Raw genomic sequence first — 27,149 nt, 5'->3', positions numbered from 1 at the left:
GCTCCTGATATAGCCTTTCCTCGAATAAATAATATAAGTTTTTAAATACTACCTGCTTCATCAACTCTTCTACTGTCAAGCAGTAGATAGTAGAAAATGGGGCAGGAACTGGATGAACAGTTTACCCTCCTCTCTCTTCAGGAACAGCTCACGCAGGGCTGGCTGTTTCAATGTTTTATGTTTCTGTTTCGGCAAATTGAACTCCAAAAATCGAAAGTTCGAGGTATCCCGAACAGAACATTTAAGAAGCCCAAACGTTTCCCCCCGCGGAATCTAGGAATTGATTCAGAAATGGTCATAATATGGCCGATATCTCTTCATCGATCCTCTCTGTGGCTAAATTAGATAAATCTGCAATATTTCAACAACAACTCTCTAGCGGTGGACTGGATATTGTCGTCCTGAAAAGGACGGTTTTTGGTTTGATGCACGCAGTGTAGTAACTTATGCCTTCTTCTCGGTTTTCTTCGGCAGCAAGACAGCCTGAATGTTGGGCAGAACACCACCTTGGGCGATGGTAACACCGGACAGCAGCTTGTTCAATTCTTCGTCGTTGCGGATGGCCAACTGCAGATGACGGGGAATGATTCTGGTCTTCTTGTTGTCACGGGCAGCGTTTCCTGCCAATTCGAGCACTTCAGCGGCCAGATATTCCATAACGGCAGCCAAGTAGACTGGAGCGCCGGCACCGACACGCTCGGCATAGTTGCCCTTCCGGAGCAGACGGTGAATACGACCGACTGGGAACTGCAATCCAGCGCGGTTGGAACGGGACTTTGCCTTTCCCTTAACTTTGCCTCCTTTGCCGCGGCCAGACATTTTGTGGTTGAGTTTGAGTGGACTTGAGAAACAAACGTTCACGAAGCGTACGTAAGCGGTACTGATGGTGATTTCACCGGATGAGGGTATCTTTTATACATGCGTAGCCCTGCGCTGCACTCATACTAGGATGGTACGAACGAAATGGATGAAGTAGCAAACGAAGCGAAGGGGCGGAACAGCGCTCACCATTCTACGGGTATAAAAGAGAACCGACTGGTTCGGTCGGGCATCAGTTTCAGTTTTCGTTTGGAATCTAAAACAACGTTAGCAGCACGATGGCACCGAAAACCAGCGGAAAGGCCGCGAAGAAATCCGGCAAGGCCCAGAAGAACATTGTCAAGGGCGATAAGAAGAAGAAGAAGCAGCGCAGGAAGGAAAGCTACGCCATCTACATCTACAAGGTGTTGAAGCAAGTTCACCCCGACACTGGCGTTTCGTCGAAAGCCATGAGCATCATGAACAGCTTCGTCAACGACATCTTTGAGCGTATTGCCGCCGAAGCCTCCCGCCTGGCCCACTACAACAAGCGTTCGACGATCACATCCCGCGAAATCCAAACCGCCGTCCGGCTTCTGCTCCCGGGAGAGTTGGCCAAGCACGCCGTTTCGGAAGGCACCAAGGCCGTCACCAAATACACCAGCTCCAAGTAAATGACGACCGACACTGCGTTCAATCACACCAAACCAAAAGGCCCTTTTCAGGGCCACTATTTCAATCCCGAAAAAGAGTTGATTTTGAAAATCTGACACTAGACTGTTTTATCACACTATTGAACCGACTGAGGTAGTGCCACGGCGGTGACTTCATACGTGACAACACCCCCCTCTCTTATCAGTTTGAATTTATTCAATTCATTTTATTTATTCGATGTTATCAGTTTCAGTATTGATTAATTATAACGATTACAGTTGCAGAGATTTGGATCCCCATTCAGCTGCGTAATAAATAATAGGAATTTAATTGTTAAGCAGTATAGGGAAAAATCTGTTCACAAAAAAACCCTAGATCTAAGTTTTTCCATCAGTTTGAATTTAAAACAAGAAGATCCACTTCGTACGTTCAACATTTCTGCTGATTGCAAAAAAAAAAATGTTGTGCCAGCCATGTTGTACCTTAACCACACTTCATTCACTAGCAGAACGTTTAAAGTTCAATATTTATGCTGATTGCCATGTTGCACCTTAACAACTTCATTTTTGCTATCGGTTGTGCTGCATGTTAGTAGTTTAGACAATTTTGACATCATAGGACTAGCTAGCTAGGCAGGCATGATGACAAGTTTCTTCTCAACGTATTGGAAAGAAGCTCATTATGTTTTCTAGCGTCCCATTACAAACGATCTCGTAAGAGCATCCCAGCAGTTCAGGCTATCATAATAACGTTTATCGAACAACAGTTCGTCCCCTTGATGCTACAACTAGATAACTCGAAATTTGAAATTTTTGACTTCAATATGTCAAAACATTTTTCTTAATTAGATCTGCAAAATATCCACAGGTCTTAAGCGTGTGATTCAAAATACACAAGTTAAAGATTATTTTTCAATCATAATCTCTGCGATTAACCATCACCTTGTTAAACGGTCATACTTTCAAAGTTGCACATCTCAAAATTTTGATTTTCGAGTTATCTAGTTGTAGCATTAAGGGGACGATATATATATTGGCATTTTATGGTGTCTTCCAATCGGAGACGAGAATTTTCTCCCCAAGCCACGCCACCGCCGGACTGCAAAAGCGTGTAGTGCTTGTCCCATTAGATTACCCTTGCTTTTAGTGTGTGTGAACATTTGTCATATCAACTCTTTGATGAGTGTGTTTGGTGGCCCTGAAAAGGGCCGTTTGAAGAGCGAAACTTTGGAATGCGATTTAACCTCCGAAACCGTACAGGGTGCGTCCCTGACGCTTCAGAGCGTAGACAACATCCATAGCGGTAACGGTTTTACGCTTGGCGTGTTCAGTGTAGGTAACGGCATCACGGATGACGTTTTCCAGGAACACCTTCAACACACCACGAGTTTCCTCGTAGATAAGTCCGGAGATACGCTTGACTCCTCCACGACGAGCCAGACGACGGATTGCGGGCTTGGTGATACCCTGGATGTTATCACGCAAAACCTTGCGATGACGCTTGGCGCCTCCTTTTCCGAGTCCTTTGCCTCCCTTGCCACGGCCGGTCATTTTGGATGAATTTGGTTCTGTGTTCGACGACGGTAGTACTGGAACTGATGGCTGCGCCAAACACTAGCGGCCACTTTTATACCCACTCGAGGGTTGAGTTCTTCTTTCCTCTCTTGCTTGTTCTATTCTTCCGTGGCTTCCGATTGGTTGCCTGCATCGATATGAGCATATAAAAGAGGACTGCCTGGTTTTTTGACCCTCATTCTGTCGCTGCGTTTCAACTGATCCGTTTGGATTGAAAGCAAATTAATCATCATCTAACACAATGGCCCGTACCAAGCAGACTGCTCGTAAGTCTACTGGAGGAAAAGCTCCTCGCAAGCAGCTGGCTACCAAAGCCGCTCGCAAGAGCGCCCCAGCCACCGGAGGTGTCAAGAAGCCTCACCGTTATCGGCCAGGAACCGTTGCTCTGCGTGAAATCCGTCGCTACCAAAAGTCGACTGAGCTGCTGATCCGCAAGCTGCCATTCCAGCGTCTGGTTCGTGAGATCGCCCAGGACTTCAAGACCGATCTGCGCTTCCAGAGCTCGGCTGTCATGGCCCTGCAGGAAGCGAGCGAGGCCTATCTGGTCGGTCTTTTCGAAGATACCAACCTTTGCGCCATCCACGCCAAGCGTGTCACCATTATGCCCAAGGACATCCAGCTGGCTCGCCGTATCCGTGGAGAACGCGCTTAAATTCGGTCTGCATTATAGTTGCCATTCTCAACAAAACGGCCCTTTTCAGGGCCACTAGAGCATTCCCTAAAAGAGTTGTGTGAGCAATTTTCCCTTCAGTGTACCTAAAACTGTTTGTTCCCCTGGGGGAACTACTTCCTAAAGCCCCTTGACCACCGAACGATCATACTCTCAACACTGATGAGGGGAGGTACGTCAACCAACCGACAACTCGAGTTGTCCCTTCATGCTTCGCTTTGCACACACTTTTGAATGTGCATCTCCAGCGCGGACTTCATTCTCTGGTACCGGCCGTATGTTTCCCCTTCTTCTTATGCTCTTTTCCGGATTCAGAAGCTTTCCCAGCTCGCCTCCCCTTGTTGCTACAAACTAGACAACTCGAACATCCAACATTGAAAGTTTGACCGTATGATTGAAACGTAATCTTTGGCTTGTTTACTTTGAATCACACCCCTATGATAGTTATAATTGTGGGGTTTGGAAATTGATTGATTCCCTCAATATTAGGAGCTCCTGATATAGCCTTTCCTCGAATAAATAATATAAGTTTTTAAATACTACCTGCTTCATCAACTCTTCTACTGTCAAGCAGTAGATAGTAGAAAATGGGGCAGGAACTGGATGAACAGTTTACCCTCCTCTCTCTTCAGGAACAGCTCACGCAGGGCTGGCTGTTTCAATGTTTTATGTTTCTGTTTCGGCAAATTGAACTCCAAAAATCGAAAGTTCGAGGTATCCCGAACAGAACATTTAAGAAGCCCAAACGTTTCCCCCCGCGGAATCTAGGAATTGATTCAGAAATGGTCATAATATGGCCGATATCTCTTCATCGATCCTCTCTGTGGCTAAATTAGATAAATCTGCAATATTTCAACAACAACTCTCTAGCGGTGGACTGGATATTGTCGTCCTGAAAAGGACGGTTTTTGGTTTGATGCACGCAGTGTAGTAACTTATGCCTTCTTCTCGGTTTTCTTCGGCAGCAAGACAGCCTGAATGTTGGGCAGAACACCACCTTGGGCGATGGTAACACCGGACAGCAGCTTGTTCAATTCTTCGTCGTTGCGGATGGCCAACTGCAGATGACGGGGAATGATTCTGGTCTTCTTGTTGTCACGGGCAGCGTTTCCTGCCAATTCGAGCACTTCAGCGGCCAGATATTCCATAACGGCAGCCAAGTAGACTGGAGCGCCGGCACCGACACGCTCGGCATAGTTGCCCTTCCGGAGCAGACGGTGAATACGACCGACTGGGAACTGCAATCCAGCGCGGTTGGAACGGGACTTTGCCTTTCCCTTAACTTTGCCTCCTTTGCCGCGGCCAGACATTTTGTGGTTGAGTTTGAGTGGACTTGAGAAACAAACGTTCACGAAGCGTACGTAAGCGGTACTGATGGTGATTTCACCGGATGAGGGTATCTTTTATACATGCGTAGCCCTGCGCTGCACTCATACTAGGATGGTACGAACGAAATGGATGAAGTAGCAAACGAAGCGAAGGGGCGGAACAGCGCTCACCATTCTACGGGTATAAAAGAGAACCGACTGGTTCGGTCGGGCATCAGTTTCAGTTTTCGTTTGGAATCTAAAACAACGTTAGCAGCACGATGGCACCGAAAACCAGCGGAAAGGCCGCGAAGAAATCCGGCAAGGCCCAGAAGAACATTGTCAAGGGCGATAAGAAGAAGAAGAAGCAGCGCAGGAAGGAAAGCTACGCCATCTACATCTACAAGGTGTTGAAGCAAGTTCACCCCGACACTGGCGTTTCGTCGAAAGCCATGAGCATCATGAACAGCTTCGTCAACGACATCTTTGAGCGTATTGCCGCCGAAGCCTCCCGCCTGGCCCACTACAACAAGCGTTCGACGATCACATCCCGCGAAATCCAAACCGCCGTCCGGCTTCTGCTCCCGGGAGAGTTGGCCAAGCACGCCGTTTCGGAAGGCACCAAGGCCGTCACCAAATACACCAGCTCCAAGTAAATGACGACCGACACTGCGTTCAATCACACCAAACCAAAAGGCCCTTTTCAGGGCCACTATTTCAATCCCGAAAAAGAGTTGATTTTGAAAATCTGACACTAGACTGTTTTATCACACTATTGAACCGACTGAGGTAGTGCCACGGCGGTGACTTCATACGTGACAACACCCCCCTCTCTTATCAGTTTGAATTTATTCAATTCATTTTATTTATTCGATGTTATCAGTTTCAGTATTGATTAATTATAACGATTACAGTTGCAGAGATTTGGATCCCCATTCAGCTGCGTAATAAATAATAGGAATTTAATTGTTAAGCAGTATAGGGAAAAATCTGTTCACAAAAAAACCCTAGATCTAAGTTTTTCCATCAGTTTGAATTTAAAACAAGAAGATCCACTTCGTACGTTCAACATTTCTGCTGATTGCAAAAAAAAAAATGTTGTGCCAGCCATGTTGTACCTTAACCACACTTCATTCACTAGCAGAACGTTTAAAGTTCAATATTTATGCTGATTGCCATGTTGCACCTTAACAACTTCATTTTTGCTATCGGTTGTGCTGCATGTTAGTAGTTTAGACAATTTTGACATCATAGGACTAGCTAGCTAGGCAGGCATGATGACAAGTTTCTTCTCAACGTATTGGAAAGAAGCTCATTATGTTTTCTAGCGTCCCATTACAAACGATCTCGTAAGAGCATCCCAGCAGTTCAGGCTATCATAATAACGTTTATCGAACAACAGTTCGTCCCCTTGATGCTACAACTAGATAACTCGAAATTTGAAATTTTTGACTTCAATATGTCAAAACATTTTTCTTAATTAGATCTGCAAAATATCCACAGGTCTTAAGCGTGTGATTCAAAATACACAAGTTAAAGATTATTTTTCAATCATAATCTCTGCGATTAACCATCACCTTGTTAAACGGTCATACTTTCAAAGTTGCACATCTCAAAATTTTGATTTTCGAGTTATCTAGTTGTAGCATTAAGGGGACGATATATATATTGGCATTTTATGGTGTCTTCCAATCGGAGACGAGAATTTTCTCCCCAAGCCACGCCACCGCCGGACTGCAAAAGCGTGTAGTGCTTGTCCCATTAGATTACCCTTGCTTTTAGTGTGTGTGAACATTTGTCATATCAACTCTTTGATGAGTGTGTTTGGTGGCCCTGAAAAGGGCCGTTTGAAGAGCGAAACTTTGGAATGCGATTTAACCTCCGAAACCGTACAGGGTGCGTCCCTGACGCTTCAGAGCGTAGACAACATCCATAGCGGTAACGGTTTTACGCTTGGCGTGTTCAGTGTAGGTAACGGCATCACGGATGACGTTTTCCAGGAACACCTTCAACACACCACGAGTTTCCTCGTAGATAAGTCCGGAGATACGCTTGACTCCTCCACGACGAGCCAGACGACGGATTGCGGGCTTGGTGATACCCTGGATGTTATCACGCAAAACCTTGCGATGACGCTTGGCGCCTCCTTTTCCGAGTCCTTTGCCTCCCTTGCCACGGCCGGTCATTTTGGATGAATTTGGTTCTGTGTTCGACGACGGTAGTACTGGAACTGATGGCTGCGCCAAACACTAGCGGCCACTTTTATACCCACTCGAGGGTTGAGTTCTTCTTTCCTCTCTTGCTTGTTCTATTCTTCCGTGGCTTCCGATTGGTTGCCTGCATCGATATGAGCATATAAAAGAGGACTGCCTGGTTTTTTGACCCTCATTCTGTCGCTGCGTTTCAACTGATCCGTTTGGATTGAAAGCAAATTAATCATCATCTAACACAATGGCCCGTACCAAGCAGACTGCTCGTAAGTCTACTGGAGGAAAAGCTCCTCGCAAGCAGCTGGCTACCAAAGCCGCTCGCAAGAGCGCCCCAGCCACCGGAGGTGTCAAGAAGCCTCACCGTTATCGGCCAGGAACCGTTGCTCTGCGTGAAATCCGTCGCTACCAAAAGTCGACTGAGCTGCTGATCCGCAAGCTGCCATTCCAGCGTCTGGTTCGTGAGATCGCCCAGGACTTCAAGACCGATCTGCGCTTCCAGAGCTCGGCTGTCATGGCCCTGCAGGAAGCGAGCGAGGCCTATCTGGTCGGTCTTTTCGAAGATACCAACCTTTGCGCCATCCACGCCAAGCGTGTCACCATTATGCCCAAGGACATCCAGCTGGCTCGCCGTATCCGTGGAGAACGCGCTTAAATTCGGTCTGCATTATAGTTGCCATTCTCAACAAAACGGCCCTTTTCAGGGCCACTAGAGCATTCCCTAAAAGAGTTGTGTGAGCAATTTTCCCTTCAGTGTACCTAAAACTGTTTGTTCCCCTGGGGGAACTACTTCCTAAAGCCCCTTGACCACCGAACGATCATACTCTCAACACTGATGAGGGGAGGTACGTCAACCAACCGACAACTCGAGTTGTCCCTTCATGCTTCGCTTTGCACACACTTTTGAATGTGCATCTCCAGCGCGGACTTCATTCTCTGGTACCGGCCGTATGTTTCCCCTTCTTCTTATGCTCTTTTCCGGATTCAGAAGCTTTCCCAGCTCGCCTCCCCTTGTTGCTACAAACTAGACAACTCGAACATCCAACATTGAAAGTTTGACCGTATGATTGAAACGTAATCTTTGGCTTGTTTACTTTGAATCACACCCCTATGATAGTTATAATTGTGGGGTTTGGAAATTGATTGATTCCCTCAATATTAGGAGCTCCTGATATAGCCTTTCCTCGAATAAATAATATAAGTTTTTAAATACTACCTGCTTCATCAACTCTTCTACTGTCAAGCAGTAGATAGTAGAAAATGGGGCAGGAACTGGATGAACAGTTTACCCTCCTCTCTCTTCAGGAACAGCTCACGCAGGGCTGGCTGTTTCAATGTTTTATGTTTCTGTTTCGGCAAATTGAACTCCAAAAATCGAAAGTTCGAGGTATCCCGAACAGAACATTTAAGAAGCCCAAACGTTTCCCCCCGCGGAATCTAGGAATTGATTCAGAAATGGTCATAATATGGCCGATATCTCTTCATCGATCCTCTCTGTGGCTAAATTAGATAAATCTGCAATATTTCAACAACAACTCTCTAGCGGTGGACTGGATATTGTCGTCCTGAAAAGGACGGTTTTTGGTTTGATGCACGCAGTGTAGTAACTTATGCCTTCTTCTCGGTTTTCTTCGGCAGCAAGACAGCCTGAATGTTGGGCAGAACACCACCTTGGGCGATGGTAACACCGGACAGCAGCTTGTTCAATTCTTCGTCGTTGCGGATGGCCAACTGCAGATGACGGGGAATGATTCTGGTCTTCTTGTTGTCACGGGCAGCGTTTCCTGCCAATTCGAGCACTTCAGCGGCCAGATATTCCATAACGGCAGCCAAGTAGACTGGAGCGCCGGCACCGACACGCTCGGCATAGTTGCCCTTCCGGAGCAGACGGTGAATACGACCGACTGGGAACTGCAATCCAGCGCGGTTGGAACGGGACTTTGCCTTTCCCTTAACTTTGCCTCCTTTGCCGCGGCCAGACATTTTGTGGTTGAGTTTGAGTGGACTTGAGAAACAAACGTTCACGAAGCGTACGTAAGCGGTACTGATGGTGATTTCACCGGATGAGGGTATCTTTTATACATGCGTAGCCCTGCGCTGCACTCATACTAGGATGGTACGAACGAAATGGATGAAGTAGCAAACGAAGCGAAGGGGCGGAACAGCGCTCACCATTCTACGGGTATAAAAGAGAACCGACTGGTTCGGTCGGGCATCAGTTTCAGTTTTCGTTTGGAATCTAAAACAACGTTAGCAGCACGATGGCACCGAAAACCAGCGGAAAGGCCGCGAAGAAATCCGGCAAGGCCCAGAAGAACATTGTCAAGGGCGATAAGAAGAAGAAGAAGCAGCGCAGGAAGGAAAGCTACGCCATCTACATCTACAAGGTGTTGAAGCAAGTTCACCCCGACACTGGCGTTTCGTCGAAAGCCATGAGCATCATGAACAGCTTCGTCAACGACATCTTTGAGCGTATTGCCGCCGAAGCCTCCCGCCTGGCCCACTACAACAAGCGTTCGACGATCACATCCCGCGAAATCCAAACCGCCGTCCGGCTTCTGCTCCCGGGAGAGTTGGCCAAGCACGCCGTTTCGGAAGGCACCAAGGCCGTCACCAAATACACCAGCTCCAAGTAAATGACGACCGACACTGCGTTCAATCACACCAAACCAAAAGGCCCTTTTCAGGGCCACTATTTCAATCCCGAAAAAGAGTTGATTTTGAAAATCTGACACTAGACTGTTTTATCACACTATTGAACCGACTGAGGTAGTGCCACGGCGGTGACTTCATACGTGACAACACCCCCCTCTCTTATCAGTTTGAATTTATTCAATTCATTTTATTTATTCGATGTTATCAGTTTCAGTATTGATTAATTATAACGATTACAGTTGCAGAGATTTGGATCCCCATTCAGCTGCGTAATAAATAATAGGAATTTAATTGTTAAGCAGTATAGGGAAAAATCTGTTCACAAAAAAACCCTAGATCTAAGTTTTTCCATCAGTTTGAATTTAAAACAAGAAGATCCACTTCGTACGTTCAACATTTCTGCTGATTGCAAAAAAAAAAAATGTTGTGCCAGCCATGTTGTACCTTAACCACACTTCATTCACTAGCAGAACGTTTAAAGTTCAATATTTATGCTGATTGCCATGTTGCACCTTAACAACTTCATTTTTGCTATCGGTTGTGCTGCATGTTAGTAGTTTAGACAATTTTGACATCATAGGACTAGCTAGCTAGGCAGGCATGATGACAAGTTTCTTCTCAACGTATTGGAAAGAAGCTCATTATGTTTTCTAGCGTCCCATTACAAACGATCTCGTAAGAGCATCCCAGCAGTTCAGGCTATCATAATAACGTTTATCGAACAACAGTTCGTCCCCTTGATGCTACAACTAGATAACTCGAAATTTGAAATTTTTGACTTCAATATGTCAAAACATTTTTCTTAATTAGATCTGCAAAATATCCACAGGTCTTAAGCGTGTGATTCAAAATACACAAGTTAAAGATTATTTTTCAATCATAATCTCTGCGATTAACCATCACCTTGTTAAACGGTCATACTTTCAAAGTTGCACATCTCAAAATTTTGATTTTCGAGTTATCTAGTTGTAGCATTAAGGGGACGATATATATATTGGCATTTTATGGTGTCTTCCAATCGGAGACGAGAATTTTCTCCCCAAGCCACGCCACCGCCGGACTGCAAAAGCGTGTAGTGCTTGTCCCATTAGATTACCCTTGCTTTTAGTGTGTGTGAACATTTGTCATATCAACTCTTTGATGAGTGTGTTTGGTGGCCCTGAAAAGGGCCGTTTGAAGAGCGAAACTTTGGAATGCGATTTAACCTCCGAAACCGTACAGGGTGCGTCCCTGACGCTTCAGAGCGTAGACAACATCCATAGCGGTAACGGTTTTACGCTTGGCGTGTTCAGTGTAGGTAACGGCATCACGGATGACGTTTTCCAGGAACACCTTCAACACACCACGAGTTTCCTCGTAGATAAGTCCGGAGATACGCTTGACTCCTCCACGACGAGCCAGACGACGGATTGCGGGCTTGGTGATACCCTGGATGTTATCACGCAAAACCTTGCGATGACGCTTGGCGCCTCCTTTTCCGAGTCCTTTGCCTCCCTTGCCACGGCCGGTCATTTTGGATGAATTTGGTTCTGTGTTCGACGACGGTAGTACTGGAACTGATGGCTGCGCCAAACACTAGCGGCCACTTTTATACCCACTCGAGGGTTGAGTTCTTCTTTCCTCTCTTGCTTGTTCTATTCTTCCGTGGCTTCCGATTGGTTGCCTGCATCGATATGAGCATATAAAAGAGGACTGCCTGGTTTTTTGACCCTCATTCTGTCGCTGCGTTTCAACTGATCCGTTTGGATTGAAAGCAAATTAATCATCATCTAACACAATGGCCCGTACCAAGCAGACTGCTCGTAAGTCTACTGGAGGAAAAGCTCCTCGCAAGCAGCTGGCTACCAAAGCCGCTCGCAAGAGCGCCCCAGCCACCGGAGGTGTCAAGAAGCCTCACCGTTATCGGCCAGGAACCGTTGCTCTGCGTGAAATCCGTCGCTACCAAAAGTCGACTGAGCTGCTGATCCGCAAGCTGCCATTCCAGCGTCTGGTTCGTGAGATCGCCCAGGACTTCAAGACCGATCTGCGCTTCCAGAGCTCGGCTGTCATGGCCCTGCAGGAAGCGAGCGAGGCCTATCTGGTCGGTCTTTTCGAAGATACCAACCTTTGCGCCATCCACGCCAAGCGTGTCACCATTATGCCCAAGGACATCCAGCTGGCTCGCCGTATCCGTGGAGAACGCGCTTAAATTCGGTCTGCATTATAGTTGCCATTCTCAACAAAACGGCCCTTTTCAGGGCCACTAGAGCATTCCCTAAAAGAGTTGTGTGAGCAATTTTCCCTTCAGTGTACCTAAAACTGTTTGTTCCCCTGGGGGAACTACTTCCTAAAGCCCCTTGACCACCGAACGATCATACTCTCAACACTGATGAGGGGAGGTACGTCAACCAACCGACAACTCGAGTTGTCCCTTCATGCTTCGCTTTGCACACACTTTTGAATGTGCATCTCCAGCGCGGACTTCATTCTCTGGTACCGGCCGTATGTTTCCCCTTCTTCTTATGCTCTTTTCCGGATTCAGAAGCTTTCCCAGCTCGCCTCCCCTTGTTGCTACAAACTAGACAACTCGAACATCCAACATTGAAAGTTTGACCGTATGATTGAAACGTAATCTTTGGCTTGTTTACTTTGAATCACACCCCTATGATAGTTATAATTGTGGGGTTTGGAAATTGATTGATTCCCTCAATATTAGGAGCTCCTGATATAGCCTTTCCTCGAATAAATAATATAAGTTTTTAAATACTACCTGCTTCATCAACTCTTCTACTGTCAAGCAGTAGATAGTAGAAAATGGGGCAGGAACTGGATGAACAGTTTACCCTCCTCTCTCTTCAGGAACAGCTCACGCAGGGCTGGCTGTTTCAATGTTTTATGTTTCTGTTTCGGCAAATTGAACTCCAAAAATCGAAAGTTCGAGGTATCCCGAACAGAACATTTAAGAAGCCCAAACGTTTCCCCCCGCGGAATCTAGGAATTGATTCAGAAATGGTCATAATATGGCCGATATCTCTTCATCGATCCTCTCTGTGGCTAAATTAGATAAATCTGCAATATTTCAACAACAACTCTCTAGCGGTGGACTGGATATTGTCGTCCTGAAAAGGACGGTTTTTGGTTTGATGCACGCAGTGTAGTAACTTATGCCTTCTTCTCGGTTTTCTTCGGCAGCAAGACAGCCTGAATGTTGGGCAGAACACCACCTTGGGCGATGGTAACACCGGACAGCAGCTTGTTCAATTCTTCGTCGTTGCGGATGGCCAACTGCAGATGACGGGGAATGATTCTGGTCTTCTTGTTGTCACGGGCAGCGTTTCCTGCCAATTCGAGCACTTCAGCGGCCAGATATTCCATAACGGCAGCCAAGTAGACTGGAGCGCCGGCACCGACACGCTCGGCATAGTTGCCCTTCCGGAGCAGACGGTGAATACGACCGACTGGGAACTGCAATCCAGCGCGGTTGGAACGGGACTTTGCCTTTCCCTTAACTTTGCCTCCTTTGCCGCGGCCAGACATTTTGTGGTTGAGTTTGAGTGGACTTGAGAAACAAACGTTCACGAAGCGTACGTAAGCGGTACTGATGGTGATTTCACCGGATGAGGGTATCTTTTATACATGCGTAGCCCTGCGCTGCACTCATACTAGGATGGTACGAACGAAATGGATGAAGTAGCAAACGAAGCGAAGGGGCGGAACAGCGCTCACCATTCTACGGGTATAAAAGAGAACCGACTGGTTCGGTCGGGCATCAGTTTCAGTTTTCGTTTGGAATCTAAAACAACGTTAGCAGCACGATGGCACCGAAAACCAGCGGAAAGGCCGCGAAGAAATCCGGCAAGGCCCAGAAGAACATTGTCAAGGGCGATAAGAAGAAGAAGAAGCAGCGCAGGAAGGAAAGCTACGCCATCTACATCTACAAGGTGTTGAAGCAAGTTCACCCCGACACTGGCGTTTCGTCGAAAGCCATGAGCATCATGAACAGCTTCGTCAACGACATCTTTGAGCGTATTGCCGCCGAAGCCTCCCGCCTGGCCCACTACAACAAGCGTTCGACGATCACATCCCGCGAAATCCAAACCGCCGTCCGGCTTCTGCTCCCGGGAGAGTTGGCCAAGCACGCCGTTTCGGAAGGCACCAAGGCCGTCACCAAATACACCAGCTCCAAGTAAATGACGACCGACACTGCGTTCAATCACACCAAACCAAAAGGCCCTTTTCAGGGCCACTATTTCAATCCCGAAAAAGAGTTGATTTTGAAAATCTGACACTAGACTGTTTTATCACACTATTGAACCGACTGAGGTAGTGCCACGGCGGTGACTTCATACGTGACAACACCCCCCTCTCTTATCAGTTTGAATTTATTCAATTCATTTTATTTATTCGATGTTATCAGTTTCAGTATTGATTAATTATAACGATTACAGTTGCAGAGATTTGGATCCCCATTCAGCTGCGTAATAAATAATAGGAATTTAATTGTTAAGCAGTATAGGGAAAAATCTGTTCACAAAAAAACCCTAGATCTAAGTTTTTCCATCAGTTTGAATTTAAAACAAGAAGATCCACTTCGTACGTTCAACATTTCTGCTGATTGCAAAAAAAAAAATGTTGTGCCAGCCATGTTGTACCTTAACCACACTTCATTCACTAGCAGAACGTTTAAAGTTCAATATTTATGCTGATTGCCATGTTGCACCTTAACAACTTCATTTTTGCTATCGGTTGTGCTGCATGTTAGTAGTTTAGACAATTTTGACATCATAGGACTAGCTAGCTAGGCAGGCATGATGACAAGTTTCTTCTCAACGTATTGGAAAGAAGCTCATTATGTTTTCTAGCGTCCCATTACAAACGATCTCGTAAGAGCATCCCAGCAGTTCAGGCTATCATAATAACGTTTATCGAACAACAGTTCGTCCCCTTGATGCTACAACTAGATAACTCGAAATTTGAAATTTTTGACTTCAATATGTCAAAACATTTTTCTTAATTAGATCTGCAAAATATCCACAGGTCTTAAGCGTGTGATTCAAAATACACAAGTTAAAGATTATTTTTCAATCATAATCTCTGCGATTAACCATCACCTTGTTAAACGGTCATACTTTCAAAGTTGCACATCTCAAAATTTTGATTTTCGAGTTATCTAGTTGTAGCATTAAGGGGACGATATATATATTGGCATTTTATGGTGTCTTCCAATCGGAGACGAGAATTTTCTCCCCAAGCCACGCCACCGCCGGACTGCAAAAGCGTGTAGTGCTTGTCCCATTAGATTACCCTTGCTTTTAGTGTGTGTGAACATTTGTCATATCAACTCTTTGATGAGTGTGTTTGGTGGCCCTGAAAAGGGCCGTTTGAAGAGCGAAACTTTGGAATGCGATTTAACCTCCGAAACCGTACAGGGTGCGTCCCTGACGCTTCAGAGCGTAGACAACATCCATAGCGGTAACGGTTTTACGCTTGGCGTGTTCAGTGTAGGTAACGGCATCACGGATGACGTTTTCCAGGAACACCTTCAACACACCACGAGTTTCCTCGTAGATAAGTCCGGAGATACGCTTGACTCCTCCACGACGAGCCAGACGACGGATTGCGGGCTTGGTGATACCCTGGATGTTATCACGCAAAACCTTGCGATGACGCTTGGCGCCTCCTTTTCCGAGTCCTTTGCCTCCCTTGCCACGGCCGGTCATTTTGGATGAATTTGGTTCTGTGTTCGACGACGGTAGTACTGGAACTGATGGCTGCGCCAAACACTAGCGGCCACTTTTATACCCACTCGAGGGTTGAGTTCTTCTTTCCTCTCTTGCTTGTTCTATTCTTCCGTGGCTTCCGATTGGTTGCCTGCATCGATATGAGCATATAAAAGAGGACTGCCTGGTTTTTTGACCCTCATTCTGTCGCTGCGTTTCAACTGATCCGTTTGGATTGAAAGCAAATTAATCATCATCTAACACAATGGCCCGTACCAAGCAGACTGCTCGTAAGTCTACTGGAGGAAAAGCTCCTCGCAAGCAGCTGGCTACCAAAGCCGCTCGCAAGAGCGCCCCAGCCACCGGAGGTGTCAAGAAGCCTCACCGTTATCGGCCAGGAACCGTTGCTCTGCGTGAAATCCGTCGCTACCAAAAGTCGACTGAGCTGCTGATCCGCAAGCTGCCATTCCAGCGTCTGGTTCGTGAGATCGCCCAGGACTTCAAGACCGATCTGCGCTTCCAGAGCTCGGCTGTCATGGCCCTGCAGGAAGCGAGCGAGGCCTATCTGGTCGGTCTTTTCGAAGATACCAACCTTTGCGCCATCCACGCCAAGCGTGTCACCATTATGCCCAAGGACATCCAGCTGGCTCGCCGTATCCGTGGAGAACGCGCTTAAATTCGGTCTGCATTATAGTTGCCATTCTCAACAAAACGGCCCTTTTCAGGGCCACTAGAGCATTCCCTAAAAGAGTTGTGTGAGCAATTTTCCCTTCAGTGTACCTAAAACTGTTTGTTCCCCTGGGGGAACTACTTCCTAAAGCCCCTTGACCACCGAACGATCATACTCTCAACACTGATGAGGGGAGGTACGTCAACCAACCGACAACTCGAGTTGTCCCTTCATGCTTCGCTTTGCACACACTTTTGAATGTGCATCTCCAGCGCGGACTTCATTCTCTGGTACCGGCCGTATGTTTCCCCTTCTTCTTATGCTCTTTTCCGGATTCAGAAGCTTTCCCAGCTCGCCTCCCCTTGTTGCTACAAACTAGACAACTCGAACATCCAACATTGAAAGTTTGACCGTATGATTGAAACGTAATCTTTGGCTTGTTTACTTTGAATCACACCCCTATGATAGTTATAATTGTGGGGTTTGGAAATTGATTGATTCCCTCAATATTAGGAGCTCCTGATATAGCCTTTCCTCGAATAAATAATATAAGTTTTTAAATACTACCTGCTTCATCAACTCTTCTACTGTCAAGCAGTAGATAGTAGAAAATGGGGCAGGAACTGGATGAACAGTTTACCCTCCTCTCTCTTCAGGAACAGCTCACGCAGGGCTGGCTGTTTCAATGTTTTATGTTTCTGTTTCGGCAAATTGAACTCCAAAAATCGAAAGTTCGAGGTATCCCGAACAGAACATTTAAGAAGCCCAAACGTTTCCCCCCGCGGAATCTAGGAATTGATTCAGAAATGGTCATAATATGGCCGATATCTCTTCATCGATCCTCTCTGTGGCTAAATTAGATAAATCTGCAATATTTCAACAACAACTCTCTAGCGGTGGACTGGATATTGTCGTCCTGAAAAGGACGGTTTTTGGTTTGATGCACGCAGTGTAGTAACTTATGCCTTCTTCTCGGTTTTCTTCGGCAGCAAGACAGCCTGAATGTTGGGCAGAACACCACCTTGGGCGATGGTAACACCGGACAGCAGCTTGTTCAATTCTTCGTCGTTGCGGATGGCCAACTGCAGATGACGGGGAATGATTCTGGTCTTCTTGTTGTCACGGGCAGCGTTTCCTGCCAATTCGAGCACTTCAGCGGCCAGATATTCCATAACGGCAGCCAAGTAGACTGGAGCGCCGGCACCGACACGCTCGGCATAGTTGCCCTTCCGGAGCAGACGGTGAATACGACCGACTGGGAACTGCAATCCAGCGCGGTTGGAACGGGACTTTGCCTTTCCCTTAACTTTGCCTCCTTTGCCGCGGCCAGACATTTTGTGGTTGAGTTTGAGTGGACTTGAGAAACAAACGTTCACGAAGCGTACGTAAGCGGTACTGATGGTGATTTCACCGGATGAGGGTATCTTTTATACATGCGTAGCCCTGCGCTGCACTCATACTAGGATGGTACGAACGAAATGGATGAAGTAGCAAACGAAGCGAAGGGGCGGAACAGCGCTCACCATTCTACGGGTATAAAAGAGAACCGACTGGTTCGGTCGGGCATCAGTTTCAGTTTTCGTTTGGAATCTAAAACAACGTTAGCAGCACGATGGCACCGAAAACCAGCGGAAAGGCCGCGAAGAAATCCGGCAAGGCCCAGAAGAACATTGTCAAGGGCGATAAGAAGAAGAAGAAGCAGCGCAGGAAGGAAAGCTACGCCATCTACATCTACAAGGTGTTGAAGCAAGTTCACCCCGACACTGGCGTTTCGTCGAAAGCCATGAGCATCATGAACAGCTTCGTCAACGACATCTTTGAGCGTATTGCCGCCGAAGCCTCCCGCCTGGCCCACTACAACAAGCGTTCGACGATCACATCCCGCGAAATCCAAACCGCCGTCCGGCTTCTGCTCCCGGGAGAGTTGGCCAAGCACGCCGTTTCGGAAGGCACCAAGGCCGTCACCAAATACACCAGCTCCAAGTAAATGACGACCGACACTGCGTTCAATCACACCAAACCAAAAGGCCCTTTTCAGGGCCACTATTTCAATCCCGAAAAAGAGTTGATTTTGAAAATCTGACACTAGACTGTTTTATCACACTATTGAACCGACTGAGGTAGTGCCACGGCGGTGACTTCATACGTGACAACACCCCCCTCTCTTATCAGTTTGAATTTATTCAATTCATTTTATTTATTCGATGTTATCAGTTTCAGTATTGATTAATTATAACGATTACAGTTGCAGAGATTTGGATCCCCATTCAGCTGCGTAATAAATAATAGGAATTTAATTGTTAAGCAGTATAGGGAAAAATCTGTTCACAAAAAAACCCTAGATCTAAGTTTTTCCATCAGTTTGAATTTAAAACAAGAAGATCCACTTCGTACGTTCAACATTTCTGCTGATTGCAAAAAAAAAAATGTTGTGCCAGCCATGTTGTACCTTAACCACACTTCATTCACTAGCAGAACGTTTAAAGTTCAATATTTATGCTGATTGCCATGTTGCACCTTAACAACTTCATTTTTGCTATCGGTTGTGCTGCATGTTAGTAGTTTAGACAATTTTGACATCATAGGACTAGCTAGCTAGGCAGGCATGATGACAAGTTTCTTCTCAACGTATTGGAAAGAAGCTCATTATGTTTTCTAGCGTCCCATTACAAACGATCTCGTAAGAGCATCCCAGCAGTTCAGGCTATCATAATAACGTTTATCGAACAACAGTTCGTCCCCTTGATGCTACAACTAGATAACTCGAAATTTGAAATTTTTGACTTCAATATGTCAAAACATTTTTCTTAATTAGATCTGCAAAATATCCACAGGTCTTAAGCGTGTGATTCAAAATACACAAGTTAAAGATTATTTTTCAATCATAATCTCTGCGATTAACCATCACCTTGTTAAACGGTCATACTTTCAAAGTTGCACATCTCAAAATTTTGATTTTCGAGTTATCTAGTTGTAGCATTAAGGGGACGATATATATATTGGCATTTTATGGTGTCTTCCAATCGGAGACGAGAATTTTCTCCCCAAGCCACGCCACCGCCGGACTGCAAAAGCGTGTAGTGCTTGTCCCATTAGATTACCCTTGCTTTTAGTGTGTGTGAACATTTGTCATATCAACTCTTTGATGAGTGTGTTTGGTGGCCCTGAAAAGGGCCGTTTGAAGAGCGAAACTTTGGAATGCGATTTAACCTCCGAAACCGTACAGGGTGCGTCCCTGACGCTTCAGAGCGTAGACAACATCCATAGCGGTAACGGTTTTACGCTTGGCGTGTTCAGTGTAGGTAACGGCATCACGGATGACGTTTTCCAGGAACACCTTCAACACACCACGAGTTTCCTCGTAGATAAGTCCGGAGATACGCTTGACTCCTCCACGACGAGCCAGACGACGGATTGCGGGCTTGGTGATACCCTGGATGTTATCACGCAAAACCTTGCGATGACGCTTGGCGCCTCCTTTTCCGAGTCCTTTGCCTCCCTTGCCACGGCCGGTCATTTTGGATGAATTTGGTTCTGTGTTCGACGACGGTAGTACTGGAACTGATGGCTGCGCCAAACACTAGCGGCCACTTTTATACCCACTCGAGGGTTGAGTTCTTCTTTCCTCTCTTGCTTGTTCTATTCTTCCGTGGCTTCCGATTGGTTGCCTGCATCGATATGAGCATATAAAAGAGGACTGCCTGGTTTTTTGACCCTCATTCTGTCGCTGCGTTTCAACTGATCCGTTTGGATTGAAAGCAAATTAATCATCATCTAACACAATGGCCCGTACCAAGCAGACTGCTCGTAAGTCTACTGGAGGAAAAGCTCCTCGCAAGCAGCTGGCTACCAAAGCCGCTCGCAAGAGCGCCCCAGCCACCGGAGGTGTCAAGAAGCCTCACCGTTATCGGCCAGGAACCGTTGCTCTGCGTGAAATCCGTCGCTACCAAAAGTCGACTGAGCTGCTGATCCGCAAGCTGCCATTCCAGCGTCTGGTTCGTGAGATCGCCCAGGACTTCAAGACCGATCTGCGCTTCCAGAGCTCGGCTGTCATGGCCCTGCAGGAAGCGAGCGAGGCCTATCTGGTCGGTCTTTTCGAAGATACCAACCTTTGCGCCATCCACGCCAAGCGTGTCACCATTATGCCCAAGGACATCCAGCTGGCTCGCCGTATCCGTGGAGAACGCGCTTAAATTCGGTCTGCATTATAGTTGCCATTCTCAACAAAACGGCCCTTTTCAGGGCCACTAGAGCATTCCCTAAAAGAGTTGTGTGAGCAATTTTCCCTTCAGTGTACCTAAAACTGTTTGTTCCCCTGGGGGAACTACTTCCTAAAGCCCCTTGACCACCGAACGATCATACTCTCAACACTGATGAGGGGAGGTACGTCAACCAACCGACAACTCGAGTTGTCCCTTCATGCTTCGCTTTGCACACACTTTTGAATGTGCATCTCCAGCGCGGACTTCATTCTCTGGTACCGGCCGTATGTTTCCCCTTCTTCTTATGCTCTTTTCCGGATTCAGAAGCTTTCCCAGCTCGCCTCCCCTTGTTGCTACAAACTAGACAACTCGAACATCCAACATTGAAAGTTTGACCGTATGATTGAAACGTAATCTTTGGCTTGTTTACTTTGAATCACACCCCTATGATAGTTATAATTGTGGGGTTTGGAAATTGATTGATTCCCTCAATATTAGGAGCTCCTGATATAGCCTTTCCTCGAATAAATAATATAAGTTTTTAAATACTACCTGCTTCATCAACTCTTCTACTGTCAAGCAGTAGATAGTAGAAAATGGGGCAGGAACTGGATGAACAGTTTACCCTCCTCTCTCTTCAGGAACAGCTCACGCAGGGCTGGCTGTTTCAATGTTTTATGTTTCTGTTTCGGCAAATTGAACTCCAAAAATCGAAAGTTCGAGGTATCCCGAACAGAACATTTAAGAAGCCCAAACGTTTCCCCCCGCGGAATCTAGGAATTGATTCAGAAATGGTCATAATATGGCCGATATCTCTTCATCGATCCTCTCTGTGGCTAAATTAGATAAATCTGCAATATTTCAACAACAACTCTCTAGCGGTGGACTGGATATTGTCGTCCTGAAAAGGACGGTTTTTGGTTTGATGCACGCAGTGTAGTAACTTATGCCTTCTTCTCGGTTTTCTTCGGCAGCAAGACAGCCTGAATGTTGGGCAGAACACCACCTTGGGCGATGGTAACACCGGACAGCAGCTTGTTCAATTCTTCGTCGTTGCGGATGGCCAACTGCAGATGACGGGGAATGATTCTGGTCTTCTTGTTGTCACGGGCAGCGTTTCCTGCCAATTCGAGCACTTCAGCGGCCAGATATTCCATAACGGCAGCCAAGTAGACTGGAGCGCCGGCACCGACACGCTCGGCATAGTTGCCCTTCCGGAGCAGACGGTGAATACGACCGACTGGGAACTGCAATCCAGCGCGGTTGGAACGGGACTTTGCCTTTCCCTTAACTTTGCCTCCTTTGCCGCGGCCAGACATTTTGTGGTTGAGTTTGAGTGGACTTGAGAAACAAACGTTCACGAAGCGTACGTAAGCGGTACTGATGGTGATTTCACCGGATGAGGGTATCTTTTATACATGCGTAGCCCTGCGCTGCACTCATACTAGGATGGTACGAACGAAATGGATGAAGTAGCAAACGAAGCGAAGGGGCGGAACAGCGCTCACCATTCTACGGGTATAAAAGAGAACCGACTGGTTCGGTCGGGCATCAGTTTCAGTTTTCGTTTGGAATCTAAAACAACGTTAGCAGCACGATGGCACCGAAAACCAGCGGAAAGGCCGCGAAGAAATCCGGCAAGGCCCAGAAGAACATTGTCAAGGGCGATAAGAAGAAGAAGAAGCAGCGCAGGAAGGAAAGCTACGCCATCTACATCTACAAGGTGTTGAAGCAAGTTCACCCCGACACTGGCGTTTCGTCGAAAGCCATGAGCATCATGAACAGCTTCGTCAACGACATCTTTGAGCGTATTGCCGCCGAAGCCTCCCGCCTGGCCCACTACAACAAGCGTTCGACGATCACATCCCGCGAAATCCAAACCGCCGTCCGGCTTCTGCTCCCGGGAGAGTTGGCCAAGCACGCCGTTTCGGAAGGCACCAAGGCCGTCACCAAATACACCAGCTCCAAGTAAATGACGACCGACACTGCGTTCAATCACACCAAACCAAAAGGCCCTTTTCAGGGCCACTATTTCAATCCCGAAAAAGAGTTGATTTTGAAAATCTGACACTAGACTGTTTTATCACACTATTGAACCGACTGAGGTAGTGCCACGGCGGTGACTTCATACGTGACAACACCCCCCTCTCTTATCAGTTTGAATTTATTCAATTCATTTTATTTATTCGATGTTATCAGTTTCAGTATTGATTAATTATAACGATTACAGTTGCAGAGATTTGGATCCCCATTCAGCTGCGTAATAAATAATAGGAATTTAATTGTTAAGCAGTATAGGGAAAAATCTGTTCACAAAAAAACCCTAGATCTAAGTTTTTCCATCAGTTTGAATTTAAAACAAGAAGATCCACTTCGTACGTTCAACATTTCTGCTGATTGCAAAAAAAAAAATGTTGTGCCAGCCATGTTGTACCTTAACCACACTTCATTCACTAGCAGAACGTTTAAAGTTCAATATTTATGCTGATTGCCATGTTGCACCTTAACAACTTCATTTTTGCTATCGGTTGTGCTGCATGTTAGTAGTTTAGACAATTTTGACATCATAGGACTAGCTAGCTAGGCAGGCATGATGACAAGTTTCTTCTCAACGTATTGGAAAGAAGCTCATTATGTTTTCTAGCGTCCCATTACAAACGATCTCGTAAGAGCATCCCAGCAGTTCAGGCTATCATAATAACGTTTATCGAACAACAGTTCGTCCCCTTGATGCTACAACTAGATAACTCGAAATTTGAAATTTTTGACTTCAATATGTCAAAACATTTTTCTTAATTAGATCTGCAAAATATCCACAGGTCTTAAGCGTGTGATTCAAAATACACAAGTTAAAGATTATTTTTCAATCATAATCTCTGCGATTAACCATCACCTTGTTAAACGGTCATACTTTCAAAGTTGCACATCTCAAAATTTTGATTTTCGAGTTATCTAGTTGTAGCATTAAGGGGACGATATATATATTGGCATTTTATGGTGTCTTCCAATCGGAGACGAGAATTTTCTCCCCAAGCCACGCCACCGCCGGACTGCAAAAGCGTGTAGTGCTTGTCCCATTAGATTACCCTTGCTTTTAGTGTGTGTGAACATTTGTCATATCAACTCTTTGATGAGTGTGTTTGGTGGCCCTGAAAAGGGCCGTTTGAAGAGCGAAACTTTGGAATGCGATTTAACCTCCGAAACCGTACAGGGTGCGTCCCTGACGCTTCAGAGCGTAGACAACATCCATAGCGGTAACGGTTTTACGCTTGGCGTGTTCAGTGTAGGTAACGGCATCACGGATGACGTTTTCCAGGAACACCTTCAACACACCACGAGTTTCCTCGTAGATAAGTCCGGAGATACGCTTGACTCCTCCACGACGAGCCAGACGACGGATTGCGGGCTTGGTGATACCCTGGATGTTATCACGCAAAACCTTGCGATGACGCTTGGCGCCTCCTTTTCCGAGTCCTTTGCCTCCCTTGCCACGGCCGGTCATTTTGGATGAATTTGGTTCTGTGTTCGACGACGGTAGTACTGGAACTGATGGCTGCGCCAAACACTAGCGGCCACTTTTATACCCACTCGAGGGTTGAGTTCTTCTTTCCTCTCTTGCTTGTTCTATTCTTCCGTGGCTTCCGATTGGTTGCCTGCATCGATATGAGCATATAAAAGAGGACTGCCTGGTTTTTTGACCCTCATTCTGTCGCTGCGTTTCAACTGATCCGTTTGGATTGAAAGCAAATTAATCATCATCTAACACAATGGCCCGTACCAAGCAGACTGCTCGTAAGTCTACTGGAGGAAAAGCTCCTCGCAAGCAGCTGGCTACCAAAGCCGCTCGCAAGAGCGCCCCAGCCACCGGAGGTGTCAAGAAGCCTCACCGTTATCGGCCAGGAACCGTTGCTCTGCGTGAAATCCGTCGCTACCAAAAGTCGACTGAGCTGCTGATCCGCAAGCTGCCATTCCAGCGTCTGGTTCGTGAGATCGCCCAGGACTTCAAGACCGATCTGCGCTTCCAGAGCTCGGCTGTCATGGCCCTGCAGGAAGCGAGCGAGGCCTATCTGGTCGGTCTTTTCGAAGATACCAACCTTTGCGCCATCCACGCCAAGCGTGTCACCATTATGCCCAAGGACATCCAGCTGGCTCGCCGTATCCGTGGAGAACGCGCTTAAATTCGGTCTGCATTATAGTTGCCATTCTCAACAAAACGGCCCTTTTCAGGGCCACTAGAGCATTCCCTAAAAGAGTTGTGTGAGCAATTTTCCCTTCAGTGTACCTAAAACTGTTTGTTCCCCTGGGGGAACTACTTCCTAAAGCCCCTTGACCACCGAACGATCATACTCTCAACACTGATGAGGGGAGGTACGTCAACCAACCGACAACTCGAGTTGTCCCTTCATGCTTCGCTTTGCACACACTTTTGAATGTGCATCTCCAGCGCGGACTTCATTCTCTGGTACCGGCCGTATGTTTCCCCTTCTTCTTATGCTCTTTTCCGGATTCAGAAGCTTTCCCAGCTCGCCTCCCCTTGTTGCTACAAACTAGACAACTCGAACATCCAACATTGAAAGTTTGACCGTATGATTGAAACGTAATCTTTGGCTTGTTTACTTTGAATCACACCCCTATGATAGTTATAATTGTGGGGTTTGGAAATTGATTGATTCCCTCAATATTAGGAGCTCCTGATATAGCCTTTCCTCGAATAAATAATATAAGTTTTTAAATACTACCTGCTTCATCAACTCTTCTACTGTCAAGCAGTAGATAGTAGAAAATGGGGCAGGAACTGGATGAACAGTTTACCCTCCTCTCTCTTCAGGAACAGCTCACGCAGGGCTGGCTGTTTCAATGTTTTATGTTTCTGTTTCGGCAAATTGAACTCCAAAAATCGAAAGTTCGAGGTATCCCGAACAGAACATTTAAGAAGCCCAAACGTTTCCCCCCGCGGAATCTAGGAATTGATTCAGAAATGGTCATAATATGGCCGATATCTCTTCATCGATCCTCTCTGTGGCTAAATTAGATAAATCTGCAATATTTCAACAACAACTCTCTAGCGGTGGACTGGATATTGTCGTCCTGAAAAGGACGGTTTTTGGTTTGATGCACGCAGTGTAGTAACTTATGCCTTCTTCTCGGTTTTCTTCGGCAGCAAGACAGCCTGAATGTTGGGCAGAACACCACCTTGGGCGATGGTAACACCGGACAGCAGCTTGTTCAATTCTTCGTCGTTGCGGATGGCCAACTGCAGATGACGGGGAATGATTCTGGTCTTCTTGTTGTCACGGGCAGCGTTTCCTGCCAATTCGAGCACTTCAGCGGCCAGATATTCCATAACGGCAGCCAAGTAGACTGGAGCGCCGGCACCGACACGCTCGGCATAGTTGCCCTTCCGGAGCAGACGGTGAATACGACCGACTGGGAACTGCAATCCAGCGCGGTTGGAACGGGACTTTGCCTTTCCCTTAACTTTGCCTCCTTTGCCGCGGCCAGACATTTTGTGGTTGAGTTTGAGTGGACTTGAGAAACAAACGTTCACGAAGCGTACGTAAGCGGTACTGATGGTGATTTCACCGGATGAGGGTATCTTTTATACATGCGTAGCCCTGCGCTGCACTCATACTAGGATGGTACGAACGAAATGGATGAAGTAGCAAACGAAGCGAAGGGGCGGAACAGCGCTCACCATTCTACGGGTATAAAAGAGAACCGACTGGTTCGGTCGGGCATCAGTTTCAGTTTTCGTTTGGAATCTAAAACAACGTTAGCAGCACGATGGCACCGAAAACCAGCGGAAAGGCCGCGAAGAAATCCGGCAAGGCCCAGAAGAACATTGTCAAGGGCGATAAGAAGAAGAAGAAGCAGCGCAGGAAGGAAAGCTACGCCATCTACATCTACAAGGTGTTGAAGCAAGTTCACCCCGACACTGGCGTTTCGTCGAAAGCCATGAGCATCATGAACAGCTTCGTCAACGACATCTTTGAGCGTATTGCCGCCGAAGCCTCCCGCCTGGCCCACTACAACAAGCGTTCGACGATCACATCCCGCGAAATCCAAACCGCCGTCCGGCTTCTGCTCCCGGGAGAGTTGGCCAAGCACGCCGTTTCGGAAGGCACCAAGGCCGTCACCAAATACACCAGCTCCAAGTAAATGACGACCGACACTGCGTTCAATCACACCAAACCAAAAGGCCCTTTTCAGGGCCACTATTTCAATCCCGAAAAAGTGCATTCATAAGTGCATCCAATGTATTTCGATAGTCCATTTGCCTGAGTGTATTGAAAACGCACGGGCCTATCGATCGCAAGGTCCTTGGTTCGATTCCAGGTTGCCGCGAAAACATGTTTTGGTTTCACAAGGCAACGCTACGAATCTCAACCCGATTTAAATAAGGCTCCCCCAAAACTACGCGACGTTTTACGGCGACAGCGACACGATTTCGTTGTCGTGTCGCTGCAAGCACTCTTCTATGGAACCATCTTGACTGACACGACGCGAATCGCTGCGAAATCGCGTCGCTGTGGCTTATCAAACAGTGCATCAGCGAAATCGCGACGTTTTTTTTTTTTTTTTTTTTTTGTCGCTGTCGCCGTAAAAAGTCGCTTAGATCTGGGGGAGCCTTTAAGTCGACAGACGTCTTCAAATCCTTGAATCATTCGAGTGTATCAAAAGCTGTTCCTCTAGTGGAGGTTTGCTTTGGGTAC

General features: G+C 46.7%; 26 protein-coding genes across 26 annotated transcripts; 13 read left to right on the top strand and 13 right to left on the bottom strand.

Annotated features, from left to right (window-relative positions):
- Nucleotides 1-393: 393 nt before the first annotated feature.
- Nucleotides 394-915, bottom strand: LOC5579071 (histone H2A). The gene has a single exon (XM_001657214.2). It carries the CDS (start codon nucleotides 817-819, stop codon nucleotides 445-447), a length of 375 nt encoding a protein of 124 aa, XP_001657264.1. The 5' UTR covers nucleotides 820-915; the 3' UTR covers nucleotides 394-444.
- Nucleotides 916-1,009: 94 nt separating this feature from the next.
- Nucleotides 1,010-1,524, top strand: LOC110679760 (histone H2B). Its single transcript, XM_021855490.1, has one exon. The coding sequence runs from the start codon at nucleotides 1,098-1,100 to the stop codon at nucleotides 1,470-1,472; it is 375 nt and encodes a 124-aa protein (XP_021711182.1). The 5' UTR covers nucleotides 1,010-1,097; the 3' UTR covers nucleotides 1,473-1,524.
- Nucleotides 1,525-2,649: 1,125 nt separating this feature from the next.
- LOC110679806 (histone H4) lies at nucleotides 2,650-3,100 on the bottom strand. Its single transcript, XM_021855538.1, has one exon. The coding sequence runs from the start codon at nucleotides 3,000-3,002 to the stop codon at nucleotides 2,691-2,693; it is 312 nt and encodes a 103-aa protein (XP_021711230.1). The 5' UTR covers nucleotides 3,003-3,100; the 3' UTR covers nucleotides 2,650-2,690.
- Nucleotides 3,101-3,178: 78 nt separating this feature from the next.
- LOC110679742 (histone H3) lies at nucleotides 3,179-3,732 on the top strand. Its single transcript, XM_021855471.1, has one exon. It carries the CDS (start codon nucleotides 3,268-3,270, stop codon nucleotides 3,676-3,678), a length of 411 nt encoding a protein of 136 aa, XP_021711163.1. The 5' UTR covers nucleotides 3,179-3,267; the 3' UTR covers nucleotides 3,679-3,732.
- Nucleotides 3,733-4,580: 848 nt separating this feature from the next.
- On the bottom strand, nucleotides 4,581-5,102 carry LOC110679776 (histone H2A). The gene has a single exon (XM_021855507.1). It carries the CDS (start codon nucleotides 5,004-5,006, stop codon nucleotides 4,632-4,634), a length of 375 nt encoding a protein of 124 aa, XP_021711199.1. The 5' UTR covers nucleotides 5,007-5,102; the 3' UTR covers nucleotides 4,581-4,631.
- Nucleotides 5,103-5,196: 94 nt separating this feature from the next.
- Nucleotides 5,197-5,711, top strand: LOC110679759 (histone H2B). The gene has a single exon (XM_021855489.1). The coding sequence runs from the start codon at nucleotides 5,285-5,287 to the stop codon at nucleotides 5,657-5,659; it is 375 nt and encodes a 124-aa protein (XP_021711181.1). The 5' UTR covers nucleotides 5,197-5,284; the 3' UTR covers nucleotides 5,660-5,711.
- Nucleotides 5,712-6,836: 1,125 nt separating this feature from the next.
- Nucleotides 6,837-7,287, bottom strand: LOC110678837 (histone H4). The gene has a single exon (XM_021852315.1). The coding sequence runs from the start codon at nucleotides 7,187-7,189 to the stop codon at nucleotides 6,878-6,880; it is 312 nt and encodes a 103-aa protein (XP_021708007.1). The 5' UTR covers nucleotides 7,190-7,287; the 3' UTR covers nucleotides 6,837-6,877.
- Nucleotides 7,288-7,365: 78 nt separating this feature from the next.
- On the top strand, nucleotides 7,366-7,919 carry LOC110678834 (histone H3). Its single transcript, XM_021852312.1, has one exon. The coding sequence runs from the start codon at nucleotides 7,455-7,457 to the stop codon at nucleotides 7,863-7,865; it is 411 nt and encodes a 136-aa protein (XP_021708004.1). The 5' UTR covers nucleotides 7,366-7,454; the 3' UTR covers nucleotides 7,866-7,919.
- Nucleotides 7,920-8,767: 848 nt separating this feature from the next.
- On the bottom strand, nucleotides 8,768-9,289 carry LOC110678836 (histone H2A). Its single transcript, XM_021852314.1, has one exon. It carries the CDS (start codon nucleotides 9,191-9,193, stop codon nucleotides 8,819-8,821), a length of 375 nt encoding a protein of 124 aa, XP_021708006.1. The 5' UTR covers nucleotides 9,194-9,289; the 3' UTR covers nucleotides 8,768-8,818.
- Nucleotides 9,290-9,383: 94 nt separating this feature from the next.
- On the top strand, nucleotides 9,384-9,898 carry LOC110678835 (histone H2B). Its single transcript, XM_021852313.1, has one exon. The coding sequence runs from the start codon at nucleotides 9,472-9,474 to the stop codon at nucleotides 9,844-9,846; it is 375 nt and encodes a 124-aa protein (XP_021708005.1). The 5' UTR covers nucleotides 9,384-9,471; the 3' UTR covers nucleotides 9,847-9,898.
- A 1,126-nt stretch (nucleotides 9,899-11,024) lies between these two features.
- LOC110678360 (histone H4) lies at nucleotides 11,025-11,475 on the bottom strand. The gene has a single exon (XM_021851121.1). It carries the CDS (start codon nucleotides 11,375-11,377, stop codon nucleotides 11,066-11,068), a length of 312 nt encoding a protein of 103 aa, XP_021706813.1. The 5' UTR covers nucleotides 11,378-11,475; the 3' UTR covers nucleotides 11,025-11,065.
- Nucleotides 11,476-11,553: 78 nt separating this feature from the next.
- Nucleotides 11,554-12,107, top strand: LOC110678353 (histone H3). Its single transcript, XM_021851115.1, has one exon. It carries the CDS (start codon nucleotides 11,643-11,645, stop codon nucleotides 12,051-12,053), a length of 411 nt encoding a protein of 136 aa, XP_021706807.1. The 5' UTR covers nucleotides 11,554-11,642; the 3' UTR covers nucleotides 12,054-12,107.
- Nucleotides 12,108-12,955: 848 nt separating this feature from the next.
- On the bottom strand, nucleotides 12,956-13,477 carry LOC110678358 (histone H2A). Its single transcript, XM_021851119.1, has one exon. It carries the CDS (start codon nucleotides 13,379-13,381, stop codon nucleotides 13,007-13,009), a length of 375 nt encoding a protein of 124 aa, XP_021706811.1. The 5' UTR covers nucleotides 13,382-13,477; the 3' UTR covers nucleotides 12,956-13,006.
- A 94-nt stretch (nucleotides 13,478-13,571) lies between these two features.
- LOC110678355 (histone H2B) lies at nucleotides 13,572-14,086 on the top strand. Its single transcript, XM_021851117.1, has one exon. It carries the CDS (start codon nucleotides 13,660-13,662, stop codon nucleotides 14,032-14,034), a length of 375 nt encoding a protein of 124 aa, XP_021706809.1. The 5' UTR covers nucleotides 13,572-13,659; the 3' UTR covers nucleotides 14,035-14,086.
- A 1,125-nt stretch (nucleotides 14,087-15,211) lies between these two features.
- On the bottom strand, nucleotides 15,212-15,662 carry LOC110678359 (histone H4). The gene has a single exon (XM_021851120.1). It carries the CDS (start codon nucleotides 15,562-15,564, stop codon nucleotides 15,253-15,255), a length of 312 nt encoding a protein of 103 aa, XP_021706812.1. The 5' UTR covers nucleotides 15,565-15,662; the 3' UTR covers nucleotides 15,212-15,252.
- A 78-nt stretch (nucleotides 15,663-15,740) lies between these two features.
- On the top strand, nucleotides 15,741-16,294 carry LOC110678352 (histone H3). Its single transcript, XM_021851114.1, has one exon. The coding sequence runs from the start codon at nucleotides 15,830-15,832 to the stop codon at nucleotides 16,238-16,240; it is 411 nt and encodes a 136-aa protein (XP_021706806.1). The 5' UTR covers nucleotides 15,741-15,829; the 3' UTR covers nucleotides 16,241-16,294.
- An 848-nt stretch (nucleotides 16,295-17,142) lies between these two features.
- LOC110678357 (histone H2A) lies at nucleotides 17,143-17,664 on the bottom strand. The gene has a single exon (XM_021851118.1). The coding sequence runs from the start codon at nucleotides 17,566-17,568 to the stop codon at nucleotides 17,194-17,196; it is 375 nt and encodes a 124-aa protein (XP_021706810.1). The 5' UTR covers nucleotides 17,569-17,664; the 3' UTR covers nucleotides 17,143-17,193.
- Nucleotides 17,665-17,758: 94 nt separating this feature from the next.
- LOC110678354 (histone H2B) lies at nucleotides 17,759-18,273 on the top strand. Its single transcript, XM_021851116.1, has one exon. The coding sequence runs from the start codon at nucleotides 17,847-17,849 to the stop codon at nucleotides 18,219-18,221; it is 375 nt and encodes a 124-aa protein (XP_021706808.1). The 5' UTR covers nucleotides 17,759-17,846; the 3' UTR covers nucleotides 18,222-18,273.
- A 1,125-nt stretch (nucleotides 18,274-19,398) lies between these two features.
- Nucleotides 19,399-19,849, bottom strand: LOC5579080 (histone H4). The gene has a single exon (XM_001657223.2). The coding sequence runs from the start codon at nucleotides 19,749-19,751 to the stop codon at nucleotides 19,440-19,442; it is 312 nt and encodes a 103-aa protein (XP_001657273.1). The 5' UTR covers nucleotides 19,752-19,849; the 3' UTR covers nucleotides 19,399-19,439.
- Nucleotides 19,850-19,927: 78 nt separating this feature from the next.
- LOC110678304 (histone H3) lies at nucleotides 19,928-20,481 on the top strand. The gene has a single exon (XM_021850975.1). It carries the CDS (start codon nucleotides 20,017-20,019, stop codon nucleotides 20,425-20,427), a length of 411 nt encoding a protein of 136 aa, XP_021706667.1. The 5' UTR covers nucleotides 19,928-20,016; the 3' UTR covers nucleotides 20,428-20,481.
- Nucleotides 20,482-21,329: 848 nt separating this feature from the next.
- On the bottom strand, nucleotides 21,330-21,851 carry LOC110678307 (histone H2A). The gene has a single exon (XM_021850979.1). The coding sequence runs from the start codon at nucleotides 21,753-21,755 to the stop codon at nucleotides 21,381-21,383; it is 375 nt and encodes a 124-aa protein (XP_021706671.1). The 5' UTR covers nucleotides 21,756-21,851; the 3' UTR covers nucleotides 21,330-21,380.
- A 94-nt stretch (nucleotides 21,852-21,945) lies between these two features.
- On the top strand, nucleotides 21,946-22,460 carry LOC110678305 (histone H2B). Its single transcript, XM_021850976.1, has one exon. It carries the CDS (start codon nucleotides 22,034-22,036, stop codon nucleotides 22,406-22,408), a length of 375 nt encoding a protein of 124 aa, XP_021706668.1. The 5' UTR covers nucleotides 21,946-22,033; the 3' UTR covers nucleotides 22,409-22,460.
- A 1,125-nt stretch (nucleotides 22,461-23,585) lies between these two features.
- On the bottom strand, nucleotides 23,586-24,036 carry LOC110678309 (histone H4). Its single transcript, XM_021850981.1, has one exon. The coding sequence runs from the start codon at nucleotides 23,936-23,938 to the stop codon at nucleotides 23,627-23,629; it is 312 nt and encodes a 103-aa protein (XP_021706673.1). The 5' UTR covers nucleotides 23,939-24,036; the 3' UTR covers nucleotides 23,586-23,626.
- A 78-nt stretch (nucleotides 24,037-24,114) lies between these two features.
- LOC110678303 (histone H3) lies at nucleotides 24,115-24,668 on the top strand. Its single transcript, XM_021850974.1, has one exon. The coding sequence runs from the start codon at nucleotides 24,204-24,206 to the stop codon at nucleotides 24,612-24,614; it is 411 nt and encodes a 136-aa protein (XP_021706666.1). The 5' UTR covers nucleotides 24,115-24,203; the 3' UTR covers nucleotides 24,615-24,668.
- Nucleotides 24,669-25,516: 848 nt separating this feature from the next.
- Nucleotides 25,517-26,038, bottom strand: LOC110678308 (histone H2A). Its single transcript, XM_021850980.1, has one exon. It carries the CDS (start codon nucleotides 25,940-25,942, stop codon nucleotides 25,568-25,570), a length of 375 nt encoding a protein of 124 aa, XP_021706672.1. The 5' UTR covers nucleotides 25,943-26,038; the 3' UTR covers nucleotides 25,517-25,567.
- A 94-nt stretch (nucleotides 26,039-26,132) lies between these two features.
- On the top strand, nucleotides 26,133-26,647 carry LOC110678306 (histone H2B). Its single transcript, XM_021850977.1, has one exon. The coding sequence runs from the start codon at nucleotides 26,221-26,223 to the stop codon at nucleotides 26,593-26,595; it is 375 nt and encodes a 124-aa protein (XP_021706669.1). The 5' UTR covers nucleotides 26,133-26,220; the 3' UTR covers nucleotides 26,596-26,647.
- Nucleotides 26,648-27,149: the final 502 nt, after the last annotated feature.

This window comes from Aedes aegypti, chromosome 3 (assembly GCF_002204515.2).
Source record: "Aedes aegypti strain LVP_AGWG chromosome 3, AaegL5.0 Primary Assembly, whole genome shotgun sequence".
In the NCBI taxonomy this organism is placed as follows: domain Eukaryota; kingdom Metazoa; phylum Arthropoda; class Insecta; order Diptera; family Culicidae; genus Aedes; species Aedes aegypti.
This window is presented reverse-complemented; position numbering and strand designations above follow the sequence as displayed.

What these genes read in the sequence shown, in the direction of transcription:
- LOC5579071 (XM_001657214.2), bottom strand. Translation starts at nt 819, where the DNA reads ATGTCTGGCCGCGGCAAAGGAGGCAAAGTTAAGGGAAAGGCAAAGTCC.
- LOC110679760 (XM_021855490.1), top strand. Translation starts at nt 1,098, where the DNA reads ATGGCACCGAAAACCAGCGGAAAGGCCGCGAAGAAATCCGGCAAGGCC.
- LOC110679806 (XM_021855538.1), bottom strand. Translation starts at nt 3,002, where the DNA reads ATGACCGGCCGTGGCAAGGGAGGCAAAGGACTCGGAAAAGGAGGCGCC.
- LOC110679742 (XM_021855471.1), top strand. Translation starts at nt 3,268, where the DNA reads ATGGCCCGTACCAAGCAGACTGCTCGTAAGTCTACTGGAGGAAAAGCT.
- LOC110679776 (XM_021855507.1), bottom strand. Translation starts at nt 5,006, where the DNA reads ATGTCTGGCCGCGGCAAAGGAGGCAAAGTTAAGGGAAAGGCAAAGTCC.
- LOC110679759 (XM_021855489.1), top strand. Translation starts at nt 5,285, where the DNA reads ATGGCACCGAAAACCAGCGGAAAGGCCGCGAAGAAATCCGGCAAGGCC.
- LOC110678837 (XM_021852315.1), bottom strand. Translation starts at nt 7,189, where the DNA reads ATGACCGGCCGTGGCAAGGGAGGCAAAGGACTCGGAAAAGGAGGCGCC.
- LOC110678834 (XM_021852312.1), top strand. Translation starts at nt 7,455, where the DNA reads ATGGCCCGTACCAAGCAGACTGCTCGTAAGTCTACTGGAGGAAAAGCT.
- LOC110678836 (XM_021852314.1), bottom strand. Translation starts at nt 9,193, where the DNA reads ATGTCTGGCCGCGGCAAAGGAGGCAAAGTTAAGGGAAAGGCAAAGTCC.
- LOC110678835 (XM_021852313.1), top strand. Translation starts at nt 9,472, where the DNA reads ATGGCACCGAAAACCAGCGGAAAGGCCGCGAAGAAATCCGGCAAGGCC.
- LOC110678360 (XM_021851121.1), bottom strand. Translation starts at nt 11,377, where the DNA reads ATGACCGGCCGTGGCAAGGGAGGCAAAGGACTCGGAAAAGGAGGCGCC.
- LOC110678353 (XM_021851115.1), top strand. Translation starts at nt 11,643, where the DNA reads ATGGCCCGTACCAAGCAGACTGCTCGTAAGTCTACTGGAGGAAAAGCT.
- LOC110678358 (XM_021851119.1), bottom strand. Translation starts at nt 13,381, where the DNA reads ATGTCTGGCCGCGGCAAAGGAGGCAAAGTTAAGGGAAAGGCAAAGTCC.
- LOC110678355 (XM_021851117.1), top strand. Translation starts at nt 13,660, where the DNA reads ATGGCACCGAAAACCAGCGGAAAGGCCGCGAAGAAATCCGGCAAGGCC.
- LOC110678359 (XM_021851120.1), bottom strand. Translation starts at nt 15,564, where the DNA reads ATGACCGGCCGTGGCAAGGGAGGCAAAGGACTCGGAAAAGGAGGCGCC.
- LOC110678352 (XM_021851114.1), top strand. Translation starts at nt 15,830, where the DNA reads ATGGCCCGTACCAAGCAGACTGCTCGTAAGTCTACTGGAGGAAAAGCT.
- LOC110678357 (XM_021851118.1), bottom strand. Translation starts at nt 17,568, where the DNA reads ATGTCTGGCCGCGGCAAAGGAGGCAAAGTTAAGGGAAAGGCAAAGTCC.
- LOC110678354 (XM_021851116.1), top strand. Translation starts at nt 17,847, where the DNA reads ATGGCACCGAAAACCAGCGGAAAGGCCGCGAAGAAATCCGGCAAGGCC.
- LOC5579080 (XM_001657223.2), bottom strand. Translation starts at nt 19,751, where the DNA reads ATGACCGGCCGTGGCAAGGGAGGCAAAGGACTCGGAAAAGGAGGCGCC.
- LOC110678304 (XM_021850975.1), top strand. Translation starts at nt 20,017, where the DNA reads ATGGCCCGTACCAAGCAGACTGCTCGTAAGTCTACTGGAGGAAAAGCT.
- LOC110678307 (XM_021850979.1), bottom strand. Translation starts at nt 21,755, where the DNA reads ATGTCTGGCCGCGGCAAAGGAGGCAAAGTTAAGGGAAAGGCAAAGTCC.
- LOC110678305 (XM_021850976.1), top strand. Translation starts at nt 22,034, where the DNA reads ATGGCACCGAAAACCAGCGGAAAGGCCGCGAAGAAATCCGGCAAGGCC.
- LOC110678309 (XM_021850981.1), bottom strand. Translation starts at nt 23,938, where the DNA reads ATGACCGGCCGTGGCAAGGGAGGCAAAGGACTCGGAAAAGGAGGCGCC.
- LOC110678303 (XM_021850974.1), top strand. Translation starts at nt 24,204, where the DNA reads ATGGCCCGTACCAAGCAGACTGCTCGTAAGTCTACTGGAGGAAAAGCT.
- LOC110678308 (XM_021850980.1), bottom strand. Translation starts at nt 25,942, where the DNA reads ATGTCTGGCCGCGGCAAAGGAGGCAAAGTTAAGGGAAAGGCAAAGTCC.
- LOC110678306 (XM_021850977.1), top strand. Translation starts at nt 26,221, where the DNA reads ATGGCACCGAAAACCAGCGGAAAGGCCGCGAAGAAATCCGGCAAGGCC.